Source organism: Aptenodytes patagonicus, chromosome 6 (assembly GCF_965638725.1).
Source record: "Aptenodytes patagonicus chromosome 6, bAptPat1.pri.cur, whole genome shotgun sequence".
Classification (NCBI taxonomy): domain Eukaryota; kingdom Metazoa; phylum Chordata; class Aves; order Sphenisciformes; family Spheniscidae; genus Aptenodytes; species Aptenodytes patagonicus.
The window spans coordinates 21,861,751-21,883,443 of record NC_134954.1 but is presented as its reverse complement, the minus strand read 5'-3'; the positions used below and the strand labels follow the sequence as shown (position 1 = coordinate 21,883,443).

Sequence of the window (21,693 nt, the reverse complement as noted above, 5' to 3'; positions counted from 1 at the left end):
TTTCCTTTTTATTCTTAAAGCAACCCTTGCTGTAACAATTCAGGTAACTCAGTACTACCCAGGTTCGGTCAGTCTTGTGGAATTCACGTTAAAACTGTGGTGAATTGCAATTCTGGAAAGAAATTAAGTGTGTTTAATTGAATTCACTTGAATAAGTCAAGTAAAAGATAAAAAGAGGAAACTCATGTGTAAGTAAATTTCAGTGCTTCATGCTGATAGCCAAGCTGGGAGCATGTTGTGCTCGTACTGATTATGGACAGCAGGAGCTCTGAGGCCTCGGCACCTGTGGATTTGTTGAATGACAGAACTACATATAGGGTTGTATTCCTTAGTTCCTAAAACTTGCGTATAGAGATCATACAAGAACAGAGCTTTTTTTGAAATACTGTGGGCTAATATAAATAACTTCTGTTTCAGGAGCAAACGAAAAATGCACAATTCATCATCATCTCCCTGCGAAACAACATGTTTGAGATAGCAGACAGATTAATTGGAATTTATAAGACTCACAATACCACGAAAAGTGTGGCCACAAACCCCAAAGTTATTGCATCTAAAGGACTGGCTGAGCTCGGCACTCTTGGGTGTAGTATAGCTCAAAAATAGAGTGGAATAAACTTCCATTCTCATTGCTGCTGTTTACTTTTGTCTAAAACTTTTTGTATTATTTGAGATTTTTTTTTTTTAGTTTTGCATTTATTTGAGCTTGTTAATAAAACCAGCCTCAATAAATTCTGGTTTTTTTATTATACAGTCTATATGAATTGTGTAAAAGAAAAAAATGCTATTTCTCTAATTGTGTATCTAGCTGCATTTTAATATTCCCTGGGTAGGCTTGATGTCAGTGCTTGGGTTCTGCACTTAGTTTTAAATGTCTGGGTTTTACAGTATCTATTAAAGTAAGCAAATTGCTTTTAAATGTCATCAGTGTGTCCTGTAACATTTTATTTTATGAGTTCTGGAAAGTAAAGTCTTCATACAAAATAATTTACATGTATATTATAAGGATGTGGTATGTAAAATGCAGCATGGTGTGGGAATCAGACATTTGTAGCTGCTTTGTAATGAATTGATTTTGTTTAGAAAGCTGCTTTTCAGTCACTCTCTTCTCCCCTCCTGGAGCGACACCTCCTCCCTCTCTCTCAGACTGTGGCCATGTTGTACACTCAGGGCTTATTAACACAGTAATTGCCATCTGCTGACTTCTACCATCATTTTGCAAGGGTCTGAATTACTCCCATGGAAGGGGCAAGGTTATGTACATCTGTACCCTGCCCCCGTTGCTCACCTGGCTGCTAGACAGTTCTCCATTTCCATCAGTGTCTCGCCGATACTTCAGTGTATGGGTCTTGCTTTGAATCTGACCTTTTTTGTACTTTAAGAACTGAAATCGTGTGTTTTACTCCAAAAGTATCTGGCACACCTGCACTAGTACTGATGCCTGAACTAGAAGTGCCTCTGTCTGTTGGTGGTATGCTTCCTAGAAAAAAAACATTGCTGTGCTGTTGCTCGGTAAGGAGGCCCAGTGGCAGAAAAGCTGGCTAAGAACAGCCCTAGACTGCCAGCTCGTGCTGTGCTGTGAGCACGAGTTGGAAACACAAACAAGGACTATTTTCATACCATGCACACTTTACAAAACCTGAGTGAGTTTATCCTGCTTTTGTTGCTGTAGTCCTGAGGTGGTAAGTTACACATAAATACTGCGTGATGGAGACAAACACTATCCCAAAGGGCACAATCATCACCATGGAGCTGATCTGGAAAACCAACGTGGGGGGCACTGTAACAATTTGCTGTAAGGTATAGAGCTATGCTTTCAATGTCATGTTAAACATTAAGATTGTATCAAATATTAACAAGTGAATATTAATGTACATGGAATAAAAAGTGATGTGTATGCGCGCTGCCTAAATTACTGTCAGGAAGACATCTCAGTGCTACGTTGGGGCAGTTTTCAGAAACCACAGCATAGCAGCAGTCACAAGCATACTAGATGAAAAAAACCAAAATGCAAAACACTTCTCTGCCACAGCCCCACTCCAGCCATGAGTGCTGTGCAGACTTTTGGTTTTCCCATCTTGAGATGAAGCTAGAAAATCTTGCAGTACAGCTGATCTTGCCCATACATTTATCCTGAAGCTAAGAACAAAAAGGTAGAGTACAAGAGAGCAGCCCTTTTAAAGAGCAGCAGAGGAATAATGATGACCCAACCCATGAAGCGGTAAGGAAAGCTGCAGCAGGGCAGGTGGCACATAAGCACAGTAACTCCTGAGCTTGCACTAACAAGCTGGGGAAGGTGAGTGGGGGAACAGAGCATGATTTTCATCTGCAGGAGACATTCCTGGAAGAGCGATACTGTGATTACACTGTCAGGGGCCACCTCAGTATCTCAGCACCCTGCACCGTTCCCAGTGGGCTGCCTGGATACCTGGCAATAAAACATTGGGAATCTAAGATATAACCTGGAAATGTCAATCTCTTCCCCCACTGGCTCTCAACCCCATCTTTTTCAACCAGACTTCCTGTCTAAAAAAAAAAAAAAATTAAAAATCTAAAAAAATGCATGCAGTGAGAATTATACTTCCAGAATGAGGTTTCAAAAGAGGCTAGTTCAAAAGATGAGAAAAACCCCACTATAGGTTTGGCAGGGTACAAAGCCCTCTCACACCTCAACTGAAATGCAGTAAAAAGATTTCATTTTCTTGAAAAAGTTTCCATCTCCGTTACATGAAGCTCAGCACGCAGGACTCGTACCCAGCACAGATGATGGAAAAGAGCAGAGCTGAAACAGCTTGTCTCAGGTGTGTGACCCCCACAGAGCACTGGGGTAAGAGGAAAATGAGAAGCTGCTTACAGCACTTCCCAGAAAATGCCTATGCTGCACTCCAGCAGTCAGTTACCTCAGTCAAACACCCATAATTAATTCACCAACTCGCTATCAGAAAACTTAGTAACTAACAGGCCTGCGGCGGGCAACATGAAAGACTGAAATCCACATCGACCCACCTCGTGACATGCCATTTCAGAGAATCTTCCTAAAGTTCACACTGTAAAAAAATGGGGCACTTGGAAGCAAATGAAGAAGCTAGACAGAGCGCTGCTGAACGCCCACTGCCCTGCTTTAGGGGGACCCGCTGCTCTGTCTCCTCTCACCAGTTCAGCTCCGTGTGTCAGCGCTGTTTAGGATCACAGGGAAGGTTCTGCGCAGTAAGGAAATCAAGGTGTTAGCCAATCCTACTGTAAGAATATATTTTATTTGTATGCACATTTATTAAAATACACAGTGCATTATAAGTACAAGTACTAAAGGTTTCAATTGGTGGTAAAGGCATTTTATAAATTCCTGTAGTCTTGAAAAATAAAATTGCATTATAAACTCTCTAAGTTTTTAAAAAGGAAAATAAAAGGAAGGTAAGTCAAAAAAGCAGCCTCACATGGCAGTGGACATGTAGCACCAGGTTTTGCAAGACTTATATGCCAAGGGACAGCCTTATAGCAGGGCTGAAGTCAAAAAAAATTCCCAATTTTATTGGGAAATTAATACGACAGCATTTATCCAGTCCCAGGATATACCTAAACACCATTTCAAAACCTGGCCAGTGGTATTCATGGGATTTGCCTTTGTAACTCTCAAAGATTACAGAAAACGTGTGTACAAATTCTAGGAACCACTCTCAACACGCAGGCAGAGTCCCACTCCTCTGAAGCGCTGCTGGCTCCCTCCTCAAACCCAGACGATCAAGCCCACCGAGCTGCAGAGAAGGGAGCTGCGCAGTAGCTGTTTGGCTAGACTCAGCGTTTTATCAATACAGCAATATTAGGATATCAATACTGTTATTAGGATCTTTATTTAGGCTTAAGGAACGTAATCGGCATCACATCTGAGGATTGACCTTGCTCTCAGCTCTCAATGAAGTCTGGCAGCAACTGGTATTTTGCAGGACCCCACTAGTGTCTGCTGGTAGCAACAGGCAAGTTTTGGTTTGCACAAGGGGTTAAAATACCAAGTAGTTAAAGGCTAGCCTCAGAATTCAATCGCTATTTAAACAACTTTTATTATTTAAAAATATACAACAGCCAAGGAATACTGCTATGCTAGAATACGCTATTATTTTTATCAAGTCAAATACAATTAGACACGGCGAATACTCATTTTTGGTTTTTTAGTGAATTGTAAGCTCATCTGTGTTCTGCTGTTGTAACAGCAACACTTCAAGGCTGTCCCAGTACTTACTGTAATCAGACTGTTGATAACTGAAGGCCAAAAATGGCTTTCACTGGGGATGTAACTCCTGAGCACAGTTTAGACCGGAGCATCTCATCAGAAGTAGTGAACAGCATTAGTGATCATTTGATTGCAGAATAAAACGCTATCAAGTTTCCTCTAGGTCAAGGTAAAGATCTCTGTTATTTGTGCTGAAAAGCTGAATATAAATTTTCATTCATTGCCAAGTTGTTTTAAGAGCTCTTGACAACATTTAAATCCTTATTATACCACTGACCTCAACGGGAGTTTTGCTACTTACTACAGTTTGTGTCCATTTTCACTACATATTAAATGGTTTAGCAAAAAGTCAGGGCTCATGTTAGTGAGCAGTGAGAGCTCCCTGCTGATTTGTGCACAGCTGGCACAGAAAAACTCTACGCAGTGTTTCACCAGAAGTCCTACAGATACTGCTCTGTAAAGTGGAGAGAACCAGTTGAAAGACATAAAGTTATTACACACAGGTTAAAAAAAAAAAAGGAAGAATTAAATCATGTCATCCACTAATAAACCAGGAACAAACAAAATGAAACCCAGGGCCACGAATATACACTTTAAAGACCACAGGTGTATCAGTTAAAATACATTCAGAGACATTAGTAAAACACAAAATGGGAGTTTTATATACACCAGAGCTAGAGACTGACCCGTCCAGGACTAGCCAGTTTGCAGCCTGAGGTGGTTTTTTAACCTTTAATGTTGTAGTGCTTTTATTAAAGAAACAATTTAAAATTATGTTACCAAAAAAAAGTAGATGTTTGAGGAGTTTTTACAAATGGGACTCCAGATTACCATTTGTAAGCTGATTACAGCTTTCTTACGCAGACACTGTTTCTGACTAGCTTCCAATTTAAACAAACACCTACCAACCTACCGTATCGTGTGAGCAGAAGAGGAAGCCTTTCTGTTGCAAGTCTTCTCAGTTAACTACGAGTTAGCTAAGAGGAAATCTATGCAGTACAGAAAAAGGAAGGATAGGGAAATAGAAAGGAAAAGTGTAAAGCTTTAACAATCCAGCTTTTAAGTAGGAATTAAAAAGAAAAAACCTGTGGATTCCTACACTAACTTTTAATCCAATTATTGAAATAGTCAAAGAGAAACAATTCCCCCAAAAAACCCCATCAGTAAATTAAGTGTTTGGCACAGCACATCCACTATATTCTGCAAATGGGTGCAGAAATCTTGATAAATAAGCAGCAAGAATTCTGAGATATAAGCGGGAGTAGCTTCAACTACAACTGATGATACCGGTTTGTGAAATGCAAACACAGTTACCGCTATTATAAAAAGAAGTAGGACTGCTAAAGGATTTACAGCCTGGAGGAGCTCTTGAGATTCTCTCCCGTCCTTTCCACTGCCTTTGCTCTGTAACTTCCTTTTCGGAATCAGTTTTATTTTTGGAGTGAGGATCTTGTTGATCTGACCGACTTCAGTTTTAGACCACACATCTTTCAACAGGTGCCCAATCCTCGGATAAATCTCCACAGGTTTAACATCCGGTAGTTGCTTCTGTTTCAAAGCTTTTATACGTTGATGCATATCGTCCACCTTCTCAAGAAAAATAAGTGGGGACTCCTCTTTTTGAATAGATGTATTCAGTGACATTAATTCCAGCTGTTCTTCCCTTATTTTTTTCAACTTCTCAATGAGAGGCTGATATTCTTCCAAAATGTGTGTGTTAATTTCATCCAGCGCAGTCAGCAGAGCTTGTTTTTTGTGCTCCAAGGTATCGCTAAGTTTCTTAAAATACTGTACTACGACTTTTTTATCGTCCTGAACAATGCTTTCACACTGGGACTTCTGTTCTTTCAGCTTTTCAATAAGCAAGCATACATCAGTCCAGTGCTTATCAGTTAGCTGCTCGAGAATTTTTCCAGAGGTCTTCTTTTCTTTTATGTAGGCACTTTGAAGGTCATCTATCGGATGACCATTGTGTTTTCCTATTGTAAGGCAATGGCCACACACCAATTTTCTGTCCAAAAGACAGTAAACGTTCAGCGGTTGCCTATAGTGTTCACTGCAGGTTGCAACATCAGAGTGATCTTCCTGTTGGTATTTTTCAATAATAGCTTTCAACGCAAAGTTGATAGGCAACGATTCCGTACCAGCAGCAGGAATTTCAACAATACTCCTACAGTTAGGACACTTCAGAGGAACTCTCAGGGGTCTCCAAATGGAAAAGTTGCTTGACAGCTGAATAACACCTTCCAGACAATTCCTACAGAATGTATGGGAACAGGGCAGAACGCGTGGATCTTCAAATATGCTGTAGCAAATGGAACACGTTAATTCTTCCTCAAAGTGATGCATGTCCTACAAAAGAAAAACAAAAAGAAAAAGCGGTTTAATCTCTTTTTACGATCAACTCATTTAAAATCATTTTATTATCCTAAGCGCCTCAGCATGACATTTAGCGACCAGTAACATGGGCAATTTATTGCTAAGGGGAAAAAAGACAAAAAAAGAATGAAAGCGAGCAACGGTTTAAAGATTTCAGCAAATTATGATCTGCACTTATGATCTACGTGACTAGATAGTGTTCACCCATATCCAACTTCTGCCTTAAAAAGCTAGGAAAAGCAGCAATCTGCTACTAGATATTTTTTACAGTGGGAAACAGTAGAAGAGAGTGATAAAAGTTAGAACTAAAGTTTCTAAATAACCTAAGAATCATGAAAATTTTCTCCCACTATGAGTAACGTTTTCAACATAAGAATAGAACAGTAAGTACAGAAACTTCTTTTTCTCCCCTAACTTTTTTCAAAGGTTACTTTTGTAATATAAATAGTCATCAGAGTATTAAGCAGTCAAATTTACTAAAAGCTACCTCTAGGTTCTGGCACAAACGAGAGTCTCACTCAATGGCCCTTAAATACAATACCACTAACAGTAATTAGACTCGTGGTGTTATTCCTGGGTTACTTTAAGCACAAAACTAAAAAATTAACTTTCGGTTTCCATCCTTTGTAAGATTGCCTTGTTTTTCCTTGCCAGCTTACTGAAATCACACTGTAAAGTCACAAGTAACAGTAACTCTAATGCCAGTTTTCATAATAAATCATAATTCCGTTTTTCATTCTGTTAAAAAAAATGGGGAAATTAGTACGAACTTTCCTTCTCTTTGCGTCACATTTTCCTGTCCCCTTCATCTGTTCTAGTCAACTCTGTAGACTTTGCTACGCTGCAAAAAGAAATTGTCCAAGCATTTAGTATCAAAGACTCTCAATTTAGGGTCTAACTCTGAATGTGAAAACAATAACATGCAGCTGGGCTAATGCAGCTGCACAAAGTGTTACTGAACCTTTGTCGGATTCAGTCAGGAAGATAACTAGCTGTGAGATGTTTTTAAGGAGGTTATTTTATTCAGATGTGCCCTCCTGATCTTTTTAATGCATTAACATATTTTTGCATTGATCTATTAGCATTTCTCATTGACACCAAGATTAACAAAGTTTGATTTATTTTAAGTGAATCTACTTAAAAGGAATGGAATTGTTAAATATACTCTCCTTTGAAAATAAAACCTTAAATTGCATTTGGAATCATGAAAGCCACTAAGGATTAAATTTGGCACTAACTAATAAACAATTTACAATAAGTAAGTGAAGCAGCATTGTTCCTGCAAAAGGCACAGAGCTAACCTGATGGAAGTCAGAAGCTAAAAGAACCAGGGTCTGAGTATTGAGAGTTAAATCAGCTCTGAACAGAGAAACCTATTCTGGTTGTACAGAAATAAGCGTGGCTTATCTCACTTTATCGAGATAGGCTGGTACACCCAAAAGTAAAAGTGTTCAACCAAGTCTGATCAGATTTCTTTTGCCCTGTAAAGCCAGGCTGAGTAATAACTAAAGAAAAAAAAAAAAAAAGAAAAAATCTAATGGCCATCGTCACCCAAAAAATCAAGTTCGATTCAAGGAGGTACTTGTATGTTGTTTTTTGAGCAAGTCAACTTTATGTTGAAAACAATTTTGATTAATTCAGCTTTCAAAAAAAAAAAAAAAATCTATCCAACACCCTTCAGGTCATTTCTTCAGCTAATAAATATAAAATGTTGGTTCACGTATTTGAATTCCACTTTTTAAAGAGACCTTGACAACAGTCGGAAGAAAATCTACTAGAGAGAGAGACATAATTCTTAAGAGCTAGCCTTTAAAAGAAGAACGATAAAGTGTGTTAGCATTTATAACTAACTAGTGTAGTCTCCTAGTTGAAGAGAATTAGTACTACAGACATTTAGCAAAATACATTCCCAACACTGATACTAAACCTACTTCTGTATTGCACTGCTCTCACTAAAGACCACAAGGGATTTCTCTTTTTACTGGGCAGCCACAGACCTTTGTTTTCCAGCTTTTCCAATCAGCCACTGTGGCAACACTAGGTTCTTTAGGTCTCTACATTAACCACCTCACATTTCTAAGTGATGTTCCAGACACTGAAACTAAAGAAATGTGTCAATAATGAAAGGAAGCTGAACAACAATTCTATTCCACTGTCTAGATAATTTTTTGACAATTAATTTCCATAGGAAATATATCTAAAGGTTTTATTTATATATTTTTATAAATATATAAATAAAGTTATTACGAATCTTAGGAATGTCACTTCCACTTAAACAAAAGAAAAAAAAAAACAGTTAAGTTTTTGCTCATGGTTAGAAAAGAAAGAATCCTTAGTAGGTACTCTCATTCATTATTTTTTCTTATATATATATGGAATGAATATAGTTAAAAAAACCCTCTATGTTTAAAATCACTATTTTTTCCTAAATCTAGGGCTGTAGTTCTCTTCAAAGGAACTGTTACAGGAAGGAAATCTTATTTATAAAGAACACATCTAGCTTATTTGAGCTACATAAAGGGCAAGACAAAATTAATCTTCAAAAAATTGTTTTAACTGCAAAGTAGTTGCTTGCTACCATAAACGAAGGAGCAACTTCACAAAATTTTTCTTAGCTCTATTATGAATCACCTCAAGCTCTGTAGGAGTAAACCCCCCCCCCCCAACCAGGCAGTGCCTCCCCCTAGCAAACCGAGGCGCCTTGCCACAAGCCTGCGCAGGTTAAAGCTGCGACAAGCCAGCCAGCCTGGAGGCCTGTGCTCGCTTCAGGGCCGTTTCATAACCCTCGCAGCCGCTAGCCAGAGGGACTGAAATTCCCATTTCCACAGAAACATACCGCTCTGTTTCCCAGGCAACTAAGAAATTTAAAAGAGGGACAGCAGTTGCCTGGCCAGCAGTGTTAGGGCAGGAACTTTTGCTTTTCAGCTGCTGCCCAGCTCCGGGCACAGGCCAATGCTGCATGGGGCACCCTGGCTCCAGCCCCCCACCGCCACAGCGGCCTCCCAGGCACCTCCAGGGGAAACAGTGCTTCATTTCTTAGTTATTATTCATCGATTTCAAAACAGCATTCAGAATGCTAATGTTGATCTTTGCTACAGGCACCCTGTGGTTTTTTTTTTTAATTTTTTCTAGACAACTACTCCAGAGTTGTATCAGGGAAGCAAAAGGTAGGAATCCCAAAATTATTTCATCCTGCACTGGCAGCAGCACGGAGGAAATAGTCTACACGTGAACGACAGTGGAAATAAATCAGCAAGATGGCTATCAGAAACAGAGAGACTGGGAACACCAACGAAAAAAGATAGAGAAGACCCAACGTCACAGAGTTAAGCAGAGAGAAAGAAAAAAAGTTTTCCAGGGAAAAAAAAAAGTAGCAGGAAGCTGGTAAATGCTTTCCTTCACAGAGCAGACTTTTCCTTAAATGTTCCAAATAACTGTGGTAGCAAATACATGTGTGTGCGTATATACATATTTATCATAAGAGTCACTCGGTATAAGCAAATTACAAACTAGAAGGTATTTCAAAATTAAAAGGGTAATTGTGCCAGCAACACAGTAAGTTTCAGAAATCTTCCAGCAACAGAAGGCCTGCTAAGTGGCTATGATTTTATACTCTTCTAATTAGTGATACTGTAGACGAGGTGAAAACATGTAATACAGCATACCTGTATTACAGTTTCTCTGCCAAAGCTTTCAGTTAGGCAGATCAAAGTAATGTAGTGTATTCCTTGATAATACTGTGTTCCTCACCTAGCGATCAGGCTGTTGCTCATCCAGCTAATTATGCAAGATGTTGTTCAGAAACAATTCTATCTGGAATACAGCATATGTCAGTGTTTAGGTAGATAAATAACTAACTGCTTTATAGCAAAAGCCAGCTATAACAAGCCGATACACCCCATTCTACTCTGGATAATTTTAAAAGGTGAATTTGGCATTGGGTAACAGTTGTGACAGCCTAAACAAAGAGTTACAAGGGGCACTTAAGGCAGACCCTCCCTAGGAGTCAGGTGCTGCCAGGCTGCCCACTCCTTTGCACCACTGTCAGGAAGGAAAACGACATCTGCTCACTCCTGAAGGACACTTGAACGCTCGACTTGACTTTCAATACCGTACTGCACTTAAACTAAATCCACGTCAGAAATGCTGTCGCCCCATCCCACAGCGGTCCATGAAGTACTCCTGTAGCACCAGCATAAAAGCTCAAGTTTATGTTGTGCAAAAATAAGAGATTAAATAACATTATGGACAGCGTTTTCCATTTATAAGTCACCTTCATAGTGACAGAACTTTTTTAAAAAAAACCAGAAGGCCGAGATGCAGCTCTAGTACTTGTCGATGCATTAAGAGGAATGGAGTCTGCTACACAGCTACCAGGTTTGGTGGTTGTAGCAACAGGCCAGGCACCAGAAATCAGAAACAACAGCTAGACCTTAAACATCTCCGTTCCAGCCCATTTCAGCCCCATGCCACAAATATCCCAGGCCCAAGTCACAGCAATTCTCAACCAGGGATTTTCTGCCTCTAGCCCCTATTCCTACCACAACTACTACACCACCATCCCAGATTTTTAGACATTTGTTATGACCTGAAAGAGATGAACACAGCTGAGAAGTATGTTTAGTTTCCTTGTCAAACTGACCTCACAGTTCCCTCCTGTATATCCCTCCACTGGCTTCTTGCCTGCTACTACAACGAGCTTACACAAGTTACCACATTCAAAAACGACTATACTGCTCTATCCTTTCCATACTCGTATTCCATTACCGAGACTTGCTCTCCATCCCTTATCTCTTGAACTCTGTAAGAGCTTCTGGTCTTGAGCACTCATCACTTGTCATTTGCCTCTTAGTATTGGGCAGTGGAGCTAGGATTAAGGAAGGTTACACCCTTACCCGTCACCTGCAGAGCTCCTGCCTGCTGCAGACCCTCTGCCAGCTCCCACAGACAGTTCGGCAACTAGTAATGATAGGAACCGTACCCATATTAGCAACTAGAAAAAGGGATCAACGCTAACACCAAAACCTTGCTAAGGTTACAGAGATAGAAACACACTTAAAAGCTATGAAAGAAGCTGTCAGGTATGTGACACCTGAGCACCGCCCGAGGACAGAGATGTCTCCTGGTGGCAGCGGGTACCCGACGCCAGCGGGGCAGGCTGCTGGCAACCCGAGCACTACTCATCTGTGAAGGCTGGAGAAGGCTGACTGGACGAAGGAGGGGGAAGCGGTCATTCCGGACACTGCTCCGCTTCTAGGGCGGTTTCACCTCAGAAGGCCGCGCACCGGAGAGGCCGTACGAGCTCCGACAACAGGTCAAGCCCTCACAAAACACCTCCTGGCGCGGAGCGCCGCGCAGGTGTAAAACCGCAGCCCAGGGGACACGGGCTGCCCCGCTCCCACAGCCATGCTCCCTGCGAGGCACCCACCCCGTAACCTACCTGGGCGCTCCGTCCGCAGCCCCGTCCCGCCGCTACCTCGGCGCTCAGGGCTGCACACCGCTCCCCACGGCCGCGCTGCGCCAGGGCACGGGCAGAGAGCCGCTACCCTGCCCTCCCAACGGCGAGCCGGCGGGCTCCGCACGGCGAGGCCACCGCCACCTTCAAACCGCCGCGCCCGCCCGCCCGCTCGCTCCCTGGGCCCGCGCCCCGCCGCTCGCCACAGCGCCGCCGGGCCGCGCATGCGCGGGGGACCAACGGCCGCTCCGTTCGAAAGTAAACGGGCAGCTGGGCGGGGCAGCGCGTTCAAACCGGGCGGGCGACCGTTAACGGCCGCCCCGGGAGGCACCTCCCCGCAGCGGGCGGGTCCCGGCGCTCCCTGAGAGCTCTGCCCCCGGCGGCTGCAGGGCGCCTCGTCCGCCGGCACCGCCCTCCGCGAGGGAACCCAGCCGGCACGGTGAAATTGCCTAAAGCGTTGCTGACGGTACGCACTGACGGACCGAGCTCAACGCCGGGAGAGAGCCGCGACTCCCGCACCTCCGAGGCGCTTTTCCTCCTCGCCCCTCACCTACCTGCTCTCTGCAGCGATTAAGAATCCAGCTGGAGCTTAAAGAAATGAGGGTTTGTATATCATACACTCGACTGAATTTTCAAGGTAGAGGGAAAGACAGAGTCATGGCACAAACCAGGAAAACTGCTCCTCAAGAGTAATACACTTGATGCCATCCTCATCAGTAATGAAATGTGACAAATTATTGAAATTAAAGTGGAAACACCTTGGTATACAGCTGTGTGTTCTCTTCTGCTCTTTTGTGCAATTACTGTAATCAAGGTCTTACCAAACTGATTCTTCTTTACAATTTGGGGAGAAATTCACCCTGAAGCTGGAAACGAGACAAAAGAACTTCTGACATCTGCTTCAGGGGGAGCAGGAACAGACCTTCTGCCAACTACTAATCTACATATAAAAATAAATGTAAGTGGTAAAGTTCAGTTTCAATTTAAGCTTGTTTACCTACTTTGGCTACTGAAGACAGTTAAAGTATTTTAAGTGAAGCAAAATTGCTACTGTCATACATTAAAATTGGGCAATTATAATGAAGAATATCGAGCTTATCTTGCTGAGCAAAAACCAAGATTGCAGTAGAAAGTGAATGGATTAGGACTATGATTATTGACAGTGTTTTACTCACATCTGTGACACTGGTAAATCTCAAGATTTTATCAGTCAAGTACCCAATGTTGTGTAGACTTTTCTCATACTCCAGATTATTCTATGTTTATTTACAGTTCATCGAACTACACTACTAAAAAACTGTAAAGTTACTCTCAGATGTTACTTTTACAGTGAATTTGAAAATGAATTCATTTAATGTTGTAATGTAAATCACAATACATCATTCAAAAGTTACCTAAGCATCTGTCTTAAAAATGATATTTAGAAGACCTTATACAAATATCTGGGAAACATCTGGAATTATGTTTGGAATAATAAAAAAACCTCATGCTCTAACAAATTAACCATCACAGTTTAGCTGATAGGCACAGAGTTTACAATACTACATCAAGCTGTAATTAGTCTTTTTTGTGTGAAGTTGTTATGATAATACTAGCCTTAAATTCATATCTTTTGATATCAGTTACACCACTTCAGTTTTGAATATTTAAGTTTTAACTGAAATTTTTTGTATGCTATCAAGTTGAAGTTTTTCAACTTCTCAACCTTAACAAGTTGAAATAGTGCTTTCTATCACTGTAGTTCCGCTTGTGGCAGTACAGATGCTGCAATCAATTAAGTGCAACTTGCTCAAAACAAACAAGTCTTCTAAAAAACCATACATTTTTCAACTCTCATGGTTTCTGATTTTTGTTACAAAAAAAATAATGTTGGCTGTTGATTACTTTTCCTCCCTGAATCTAATTACAGCTTCTAATACATGTTCCTTATGATCATGCCTCTGCATACGCTGGCTTTCAGCATTAGTCCCCATAGAGGGTAGGTTGATAAAATTGTTCTTATTTTTGCTACCAAAATGGGCAGGGGAGAAAGAGGGATTAAAAACATAGCCGATTTTTTTCTCTCGATACTGGGGGAACATAGAAAAATATTTTAGTGACACTCACCTAATTTGCATGATTTTTAATAGGAATGTCATGTAGGATTTGACCTATTAACTAGTAGCTCTAGCACTTGGGAGAACATTTTTTTCTGAATGGGCCTGATTGCAGGGCCCAGGATTACAGGATTCCTGGGCGTATAGTTATGTTTTTGTCTCAGGGCATGGCACATGCCCTCAGCAGGGCTAATTGCTTCTCTCCCTTTTTGAACACAGCACTTCTGGATGCGTTAACCCAACAAGGCCTGTCTGGTCCACCACCTTCTATCCAGCTGAGGCAGGGCTGCCCACACACTCAGGAGGAAGGAGTCTGGTGTTCGGGGCTGGGAGCTGCCCCACTCTCCCCTGCCTGACTCCAGAACAGCTCCATGGAAGCAGCAACAAGCTCCACAACAGGCCCCAAGCATCTGCGCTGCCTTATGGTGATGAAAGGCAAAAGGCAGTGAAGGGACAGCCTGGAGGCAGCTGTAGCCCAGTGCTTATCCCTCAGGATGATGTGCACAGCTGCAGCCTACCCTAGCTGGGTCATGGTCCGAGGTGCATCAACCAACTCCATGCTAGGGACTGCCTGGGTCCTTCATCAGAGACAGCCCTTCTCACTGCCCACTCCTGGGCCATGCAGGACTCCTCCTCATGAACTTGATAGCTCTCTGCTGCCTGCTAGCCATCCTCAGCAGCCGTGGGGCCTTGCTGCTTGACTTCCTGGGGCTGAAGCAGGGCAGAATGGCCATCTTCCTCCCACATGGCTCAGCTGCCCTGTTCAGTGCCAGCGCAGCAGCCACAAGCTTTAGTCTCTCTGCACTGAGAAAGCACAACCTCTGCACTGTGCAGCAGCTTCAGCCCTTGGGCCTCAGCCTTTGGCTCAAGCTGCTGCTTCTGTATCCTTGCTTGCACCCTCGCAGCCATTGCAACCGGCTCGAGCTGCACTGCCTTGGCACAGCTCAAACCTGCTGTGGCCCTTTGCCTTGCCAGGATCAAGCAGCAAGAGACAAACCCCTGCCCCACAGATGAAAGAGATGGCACTAGCAATGCACATGGCTTTCCTTCCTCACTTCAAGGAGAGACTGGACTACCCAAGGCGACATGTGCTGCCTTCCTCCAGGGGGGGAACTGAACCCCGGAGAGAGGAACATCTGCCCTTCAAGCAAGAAGCAGCTGAACCCCAAGCAGAGGAAAGTGTCAAATTCATCTGCAAGGAAACTGACCTCCAAACAGAGGAAGGTCTTTCTCCCAAAGCAAGCAGATATAAGCTCAACTGTCACAGAGGCTCCATATCATACAGAAGACAGCTGACTCCAAAATGGAAGAGAGATATTCCTTTGAAACAGGAAAGACAACATGAGAAAGAAGTTTCCTATGAATAAAGGAAAAGGCTGACATAGGGAAGAACTCTTCCCAGAGATACTGACTACATTCATTGCCTCACAAGGCCTGCTCCAGCAACTATCCAGATACCTCACAGTAAGAGATTTATCCAAAAAAACCTTATGAATTAGAAAGTTTCAGTAAAATTCTTATTTTGCCATAAAAGGGACTTAAGATGTTGAAAAACAAATCCTTCCTTAAAAAACATGGTTTGGAGAAGCATTAGGTCCTTCTTGACTTGAGAAGACTAGAATGACATCTATGTTGCTATGTCTGTGTAATAACCTGCTAAAAGATGTTTCTGCAATTTAAGTCAGGTGAAATATGAAAATCATAACAAGAACTGTTTTGAAGATGCTTAGCTAGTGCAAAATAGATATCCCACAAGTCTACTAACACAAAACAGACATAGCAACATAGATGTCATTCTAGTCTTCTAGAAAATACATAGGACTTAAAATGTCTTAAAAGTGTTCTTCTAAAAGAAGGTAGTGTCCTTTCCAGAAGAGATGCAGTAGCAAAGTGAGGGGGAAAAAAGCCTAAGTCCACATACTTGCTTAACTCTAAAGTTGAGATAATTTAATTCTAAAATTAATTCCAAAATAATAGATATAGTTCCTTAAATAGCCAATTTCAGTTTAGGTTTGTCTTAGATTTGTGGAACCTAAACCAGTTAAAGATTATAACAGCATAGACTTCTTACTCTGGCTTTACTACCATGCTGGGGCAATTCTGCATATTGGTAATGTTACAGTAGGATTGAGAGCATATTTTACATATTTGTTTTGCAAATACATAGTCCAAACACAGTGTATTTCTTTCTCAAGCTGTGTTCCTTCATTATATATTCCATTTGACTATTCTATATGTCCCACAGTAGAAGTTTTGCTGACAGCATTCATTTGGTTTATTCACATGCCCAAACCATTCCCAGGGATAGATCAAAGAGGATAGTACAAGACTGCAGGTGCAAGGTATATTTTTTCTTGTTATGCTTGGAATGAGATAAAATATGAGTAATCCAGAGCTACTGCTAGTTATTTTCCTATTTTGCTATGTAAATAATCAGTACATCTTACATTGTTAGTTTTATAGGAGTTTGGGGTAAACCGGGGAAATTCCCCCTTTACTTTCTACCACCTTACAGTTTAATCCTTTCAAGCCAGAAGACTTAGTTGAAGTCACCAGGTTTTAAAAAGTTGCTTGCTCTGTCAAAACCATTCTTTAAATCATGGCCTTACCCTTAATTACAGGTGGACAGATCCCTGCCAATTGTGCTCATCCTGCCTGCTGATGGTACCAGAAACCAGAGTCCTACATTTCTGCAGATTGTTTGGTTTGTGCAATTACCTTCCTTATCCACTGCCTCCACTTCTAACCCAGCTAGCAGTTTTACAACTTGGGACAATCTGCACCTATCACAAAGGTGGCCTCATCCATCTCTCTTGTGCTCAAGCAGCCACAGGGGCTCCAAGAACTAGCTGAAAACTAACCCAGAAAATAACTTGTTTTTCAGAGAACGGATCCATTGGCTGGAGGATTATGCAACATAATGGGTCATTATACCAGATGGGTCATTACTAAACCACCTGCTGTGGGTATGTCAAAATGATGAGAGCACATTTCATAAAAAGTCAGATGAACAGAATGTTTGCATTCACTAACAAATCAGTAATCCACTTTCTATTACAGAGGTGTCATCTCAAACATTTTATTTACTATTTGAACAAGAAAAAGTAACAGTAAGCCAGATACACAAATCTTCACATCCAGTTTATTCTGCCCTTGTGCCCAATTTGTAGAAGAGGCTGCAACCACGTGTATGTTCCATTGTTAGCATTACGTTAACTGCACCACAGTGGCAAATCTTTGCAAATGAAGTTCTGGGAATAGTATCTAGCAGAATTCTGCATCTAGCAGAAACTGCAATGGACAAGACAATGGGCCAGTGTTCAATGTGCACAGCTGACAGTCTGCAATGTACTAATGCCAGAGCCATTCTGAAAACATTAAGCTTAAGAGACAGCCCCCTTCTAACCACATTCATAGGGTCTGGTGCAGTAATAACCTGCTAAAAGATGTTTCTGCAATTTAAGTCAGGTGAAATATGAAAATCATAACAAGAACTGTTTTGAAGATGCTTAGCTAGTGCAAAATAGATATCCCACAAGTCTACTAACACAAAACAGACATAGCAACATAGATGTCATTTGTGTCTCAGCACAAATCCAGTAATCTGCAACATGCTTCGGAGGTTCACCCCATTAAAAAGAAATCTGCATTTCTGTATTTATACAATTCTAGAAGTCTTAGAAAGCTATCATGTGGCAAAACACATAGAAACTCACAGCAGCTAAAAAATGAAAATGCCATATAGCCAAAATAAATGTGTTAGCAGGTCAAGGTTTGTAACTGAAAATATTATTAGAACAAGTGATACAGTTAGAGAAAATACAACATTTTAGGTGAGGAAAGCCTTCTTCAGGTCCACAGTACAACCAACCTGCAAACTAAGGCTTTGGTTCCACCACAAAAGTCTAATTGCTGGCTGCACACTTCTGGTTCATTATAAATACCTTGTCAAAGGTAGTAGAAAAATGAGTATGAACTGTGTAGTTGAGTGAAGGAGTCCGAATCTGTGACAAATTCCAAACAGCTTAAATGAGAAAGAGGTAAACTGGGCATATAGTTAAAGAAAAAAAAAATTGAAAGCTTGTAAGAAGGGAAGTAGCACAGTAGGATAGAGTAAGATTTTACTGTCACAATATTGCTCAGGCATGAGCCATGCACAGAACTTCACTGGTTGCACAGACAGCCACTTAAGAAAAAACTCTGAGGCTGACAGAGCACTCAGATTTTTGCCTTAATTTCAATGCCAAACCAGTTACTGTTGTTATCAGTTCCTCTTCTCATTTCAATATGAGACAACTGTATTTTTCAGACTATGAGTCTGTAGCTGTCCATGGTATCAGACTACTCCCCTCCCTCCCCTACCCCAAGCTCACAAAGGTCTAAATCCGTTTCATGTTTCTTGACAGATGCTTCTCCAGCTCATCAATACTCTAATTTTTGTGGTGGTGGATGGGAACATATTGACACTTTACTCCAGGATCTATACTAAGTACACTGCAACAACAGAGAAGACCTCCTAGTAAACCACAGTGCCTGAAATAGTTCAAATGGCACAGGCACTCAACCTGGGAGTAGTTTTGTTTCTGGGGTACCTGCACTACGTAATACAGAATTAAAAAAAATGTTATAATCCTTTCCCCCCTACACACCAGGACAGTCTTAAGGAAAAAGCAGAAGACCAAACAAGGGAGCTTTTGACAATAATTTACAATATAAATAACTGGTGTTCAGAGTAAGAACGCATGTTGTTTTATACTCAGTTTTATGTACTTAAAAGAATTAAGAATTCAAGATGAAGCAACATTTAATCTGAAAAACTGCCATTCTAGGAATGACACACTTGCTTCATACCATGATCTGGGGTTGCTGATATGAAGTCTGACTACTGACATCTGCCTTTCCATCAAATTACAAAACTTCTGTAATGCATTTACCAATAGTTGGCATTTTAAAGTTTCCCACATTTGTCATTTCCTAGTAATAGTAGCTTTCAGTGTTGTTTTATAGAAATTTAAAAGTATATCAAAGGTATTTACATATGACAGTTTTAATGACAGCCTGAAGAAAAACTGTTTTCCTCAGCTTTGGAGCACACCAAACCAGCAGAATAAATCCAGGACCCCCATTTCAAGGGATTTACAAGCAAAAAATGGGAATTTCTTTATGGAAATTAAGTTTCCAGTCACTTTTCTGTAGGTATTGAAGCAATATTAACTCTTTCCATTAATTCTGTGTGCCTTCTGAGTTTTACTCTGGCAGTAGCTAAAACTTACTATTAGGAAGAGTTTGTAAACTTTACACATTTTCTGCTACTAAGTTTCTTTTCATAACATCTATTTGATCCAGATGCAGGACTTCTGTAATTGTTCCCAGCCTTGTGATCAGCATTCCTGCCAGTAATTTGGTGACATGCATAGTTGAGGAAACATTTATAGTTAAAAGTGGTAAAGAGTCTACAAGTATTAATATGAAGACATTCTTAATTATAAAGCAGCAAAATTAATTTGGTAATTTATGCAACATACTGTACGAGAGGAGGAGTTGTTAACAAATACATACACATTTCTTCACTTTCAAGCAGAAGAAAGTCACCCCCCTTTCTTCCTGGCACATCCACCGTTTTCCTTAGGCTTTTGAAATTGTGTAAGAGCAGAGCCCTGGTTACACACAAATCATCAGGTTCCCTTGCTCAGGGCTGGCTAAGTTGCCTTAGCCAGCATTTCATTTTACTTGAAACCCTTTGAAGTTCCTTGGTTATCTTAACACACTATCCAGAAATTACCATTTTTTAAGTCAGACCAGCCTGTTTCACTACCAAAACAGCAAAAGTAATCAACTTACTGGGATTGCTTGTGATCCACCAGAAGATACCATTCTGTGAAGATACCATTCTGTGAAGAAAGATGAAAGGTATGTCTCTGTTCAAGGTTCCATGCATCCAGCAAATGGCTCTCCTATGCTGAAAGGCCTCACACAATCAGGGGCTATTCCACTTCCAGTAGTGGGAGAGAAAGAAACAGGGTCAACTTCTCTCAAGCTATCCCTTTTGATTCAGCATACTATTCTTCCCTCCACAGAACTACTCCTCCTAGCTAAATCAGCTAATCCGACCCTAAGATCCTAAAATTCCAATTTGGTCCAACAATGCTGCTCCTTGGAATAAAAATCCTACCTGGAATAGCTTATACTATGGATTAACTTTTGTCCTTTTAATATCTTAAAGGTCTTTTTCTAAGTATCTGCTACCCTAAATTCAGCTGAAAAGCTCATTTTCTACTTCAGAATCCCAAAAGAGTAGATTAACATACCACCTCACCTCCGCATCTTTGGTTATTTTTATTAGAATTGAAGAACAGTGACCACAGAGTTACCATCTGCATGGTTACAGATAATCTAAACATCACAGAGCAGTGTTCTGCTACTAAACAGCTTGAAAAGTACACTCGATGTCACAGCTTTAATGTTAAAAGGGAAACATCTGAGCTGCTTCTGTTGACAACCTAATTCCACTACTCAATAAAGTCAGAGGCTAAAATTTATTAATCTTCACACATACACAGAAAATTAGTCTGTGGCTTCCATTGCAGCAATGCAAGGTTCTACCTGTAACTAACTCTGCCTTCTTACTTTCTGAAGTCTTAATAATCTGATTAGTACTCCTAAGGTAAGTCTTTTAAGTTATTTCTTGTTTGTATCACAAGCCTCCCAAACAAATCCCCTTCCCTCAGCAATGTAATTAATTACATTACCTCAAACTGCAACTTCTGGGAAAAAAGGCATTGGAAGAACTGGCTTCAGTTTTGCTCCTCAAGAACTCCAAATACTGCCACCCTGTGGATGCTGAAATGTTTAAGCTTTCCATATTTTGGTAACCTAACAGAATAGTGACAGGATCTGCTGTGAAGCAGGTGAAGAGAATTTTCCACTTAAAAAACCCACCAAAAACCAAACCCAACAATCCACCACCACTGACCATGTAAGAAAGTACAGGCTGCAGCTATAACAGCACCGGATTAAGGTAATTCTCTGTAAGTGTATCACATCAGGGAAAGTGCCAAAAAGAAGCATTTACTGGCAGTAAATGCAGACCTTTGCCATAGCGTTTTGGGGTTGTTTTTGTTTTGGAAACATCAAAGTTGGTACAAACATCGGTTCTCCTCTTACCCCAACAAGAAAGGATTCTAACAATAAAGCAATTTTTTACAGTACATCCTTCACAAAAATATTTTGGTGTGAAGTTAGTAAGGAGTATAGTTTTACTTATGGCATTGCAACTTCCTTAAAAACACCAGTTTAAGCATTTTACCTCCTCTAAGGGTTCCCTACATTTTACATGAAAACAGCCCTGATTTGTTTAGTGAAGACATACTATGTAATTAGATAAATTAGTTGTTTCTTAATATTTCTATCAAAATAGTTCTTTACCTCAAGCCTACATAACATTCCACATGACACGTTGACTGACACTTGGCAGTTAAGAGACAAGAGATTCAGAAATCTCACTGTAACTTTCTCCAAATAATGATCTTCACATTTTG

The 21,693-nt window shown here is 40.9% G+C and overlaps 2 protein-coding genes across 5 annotated transcripts in view; one reads left to right on the top strand and one right to left on the bottom strand.

Moving 5' to 3' along the window:
- SMC4 (structural maintenance of chromosomes 4) overlaps window positions 1–997 on the top strand; it is a 41,907-nt gene extending 40,910 nt beyond the window's left edge. For all 3 annotated transcript variants that reach the window (XM_076341442.1, XM_076341441.1, XM_076341443.1), the window contains one exon: window positions 418–997. In XM_076341442.1, the coding sequence (XP_076197557.1) occupies window positions 418–606 (189 nt within the window). In that variant the 3' untranslated portion in view covers window positions 607–997. The remainder of the gene's footprint in view (window positions 1–417) is intronic.
- A 2,238-nt stretch (window positions 998–3,235) lies between these two features.
- Window positions 3,236–21,667, bottom strand: TRIM59 (tripartite motif containing 59). 2 transcript variants are annotated; one of them, XM_076341439.1, is made up of 2 exons: window positions 19,997–21,667; window positions 3,236–6,577 (listed from the first exon to the last, which is right to left on the bottom strand). In XM_076341439.1, exons 1-2 carry the CDS (start codon window positions 20,027–20,029, stop codon window positions 5,354–5,356), a joined length of 1,257 nt encoding a protein of 418 aa, XP_076197554.1. In that variant the 5' UTR covers window positions 20,030–21,667; the 3' UTR covers window positions 3,236–5,353. The 2 variants fall into 2 exon arrangements, with proteins under 2 accessions (XP_076197554.1, XP_076197555.1); XM_076341440.1 differs by lacking the exon at window positions 19,997–21,667 and adding an exon at window positions 12,045–12,145.
- Window positions 21,668–21,693: the final 26 nt, after the last annotated feature.

Bases quoted from the DNA above. Each gene is read 5' to 3' on its own strand.
- TRIM59 (XM_076341439.1), bottom strand. From the start codon at position 20,029: ATGGTATCTTCTGGTGGATCACAAGCAATCCCA. The intron at 6,578-19,996 runs GTAAGTTGATTA...TTTCTTTTGTAG, and splicing joins GTGGATCACAAGCAATCCCA to GACATGCATCACTTTGAGGA.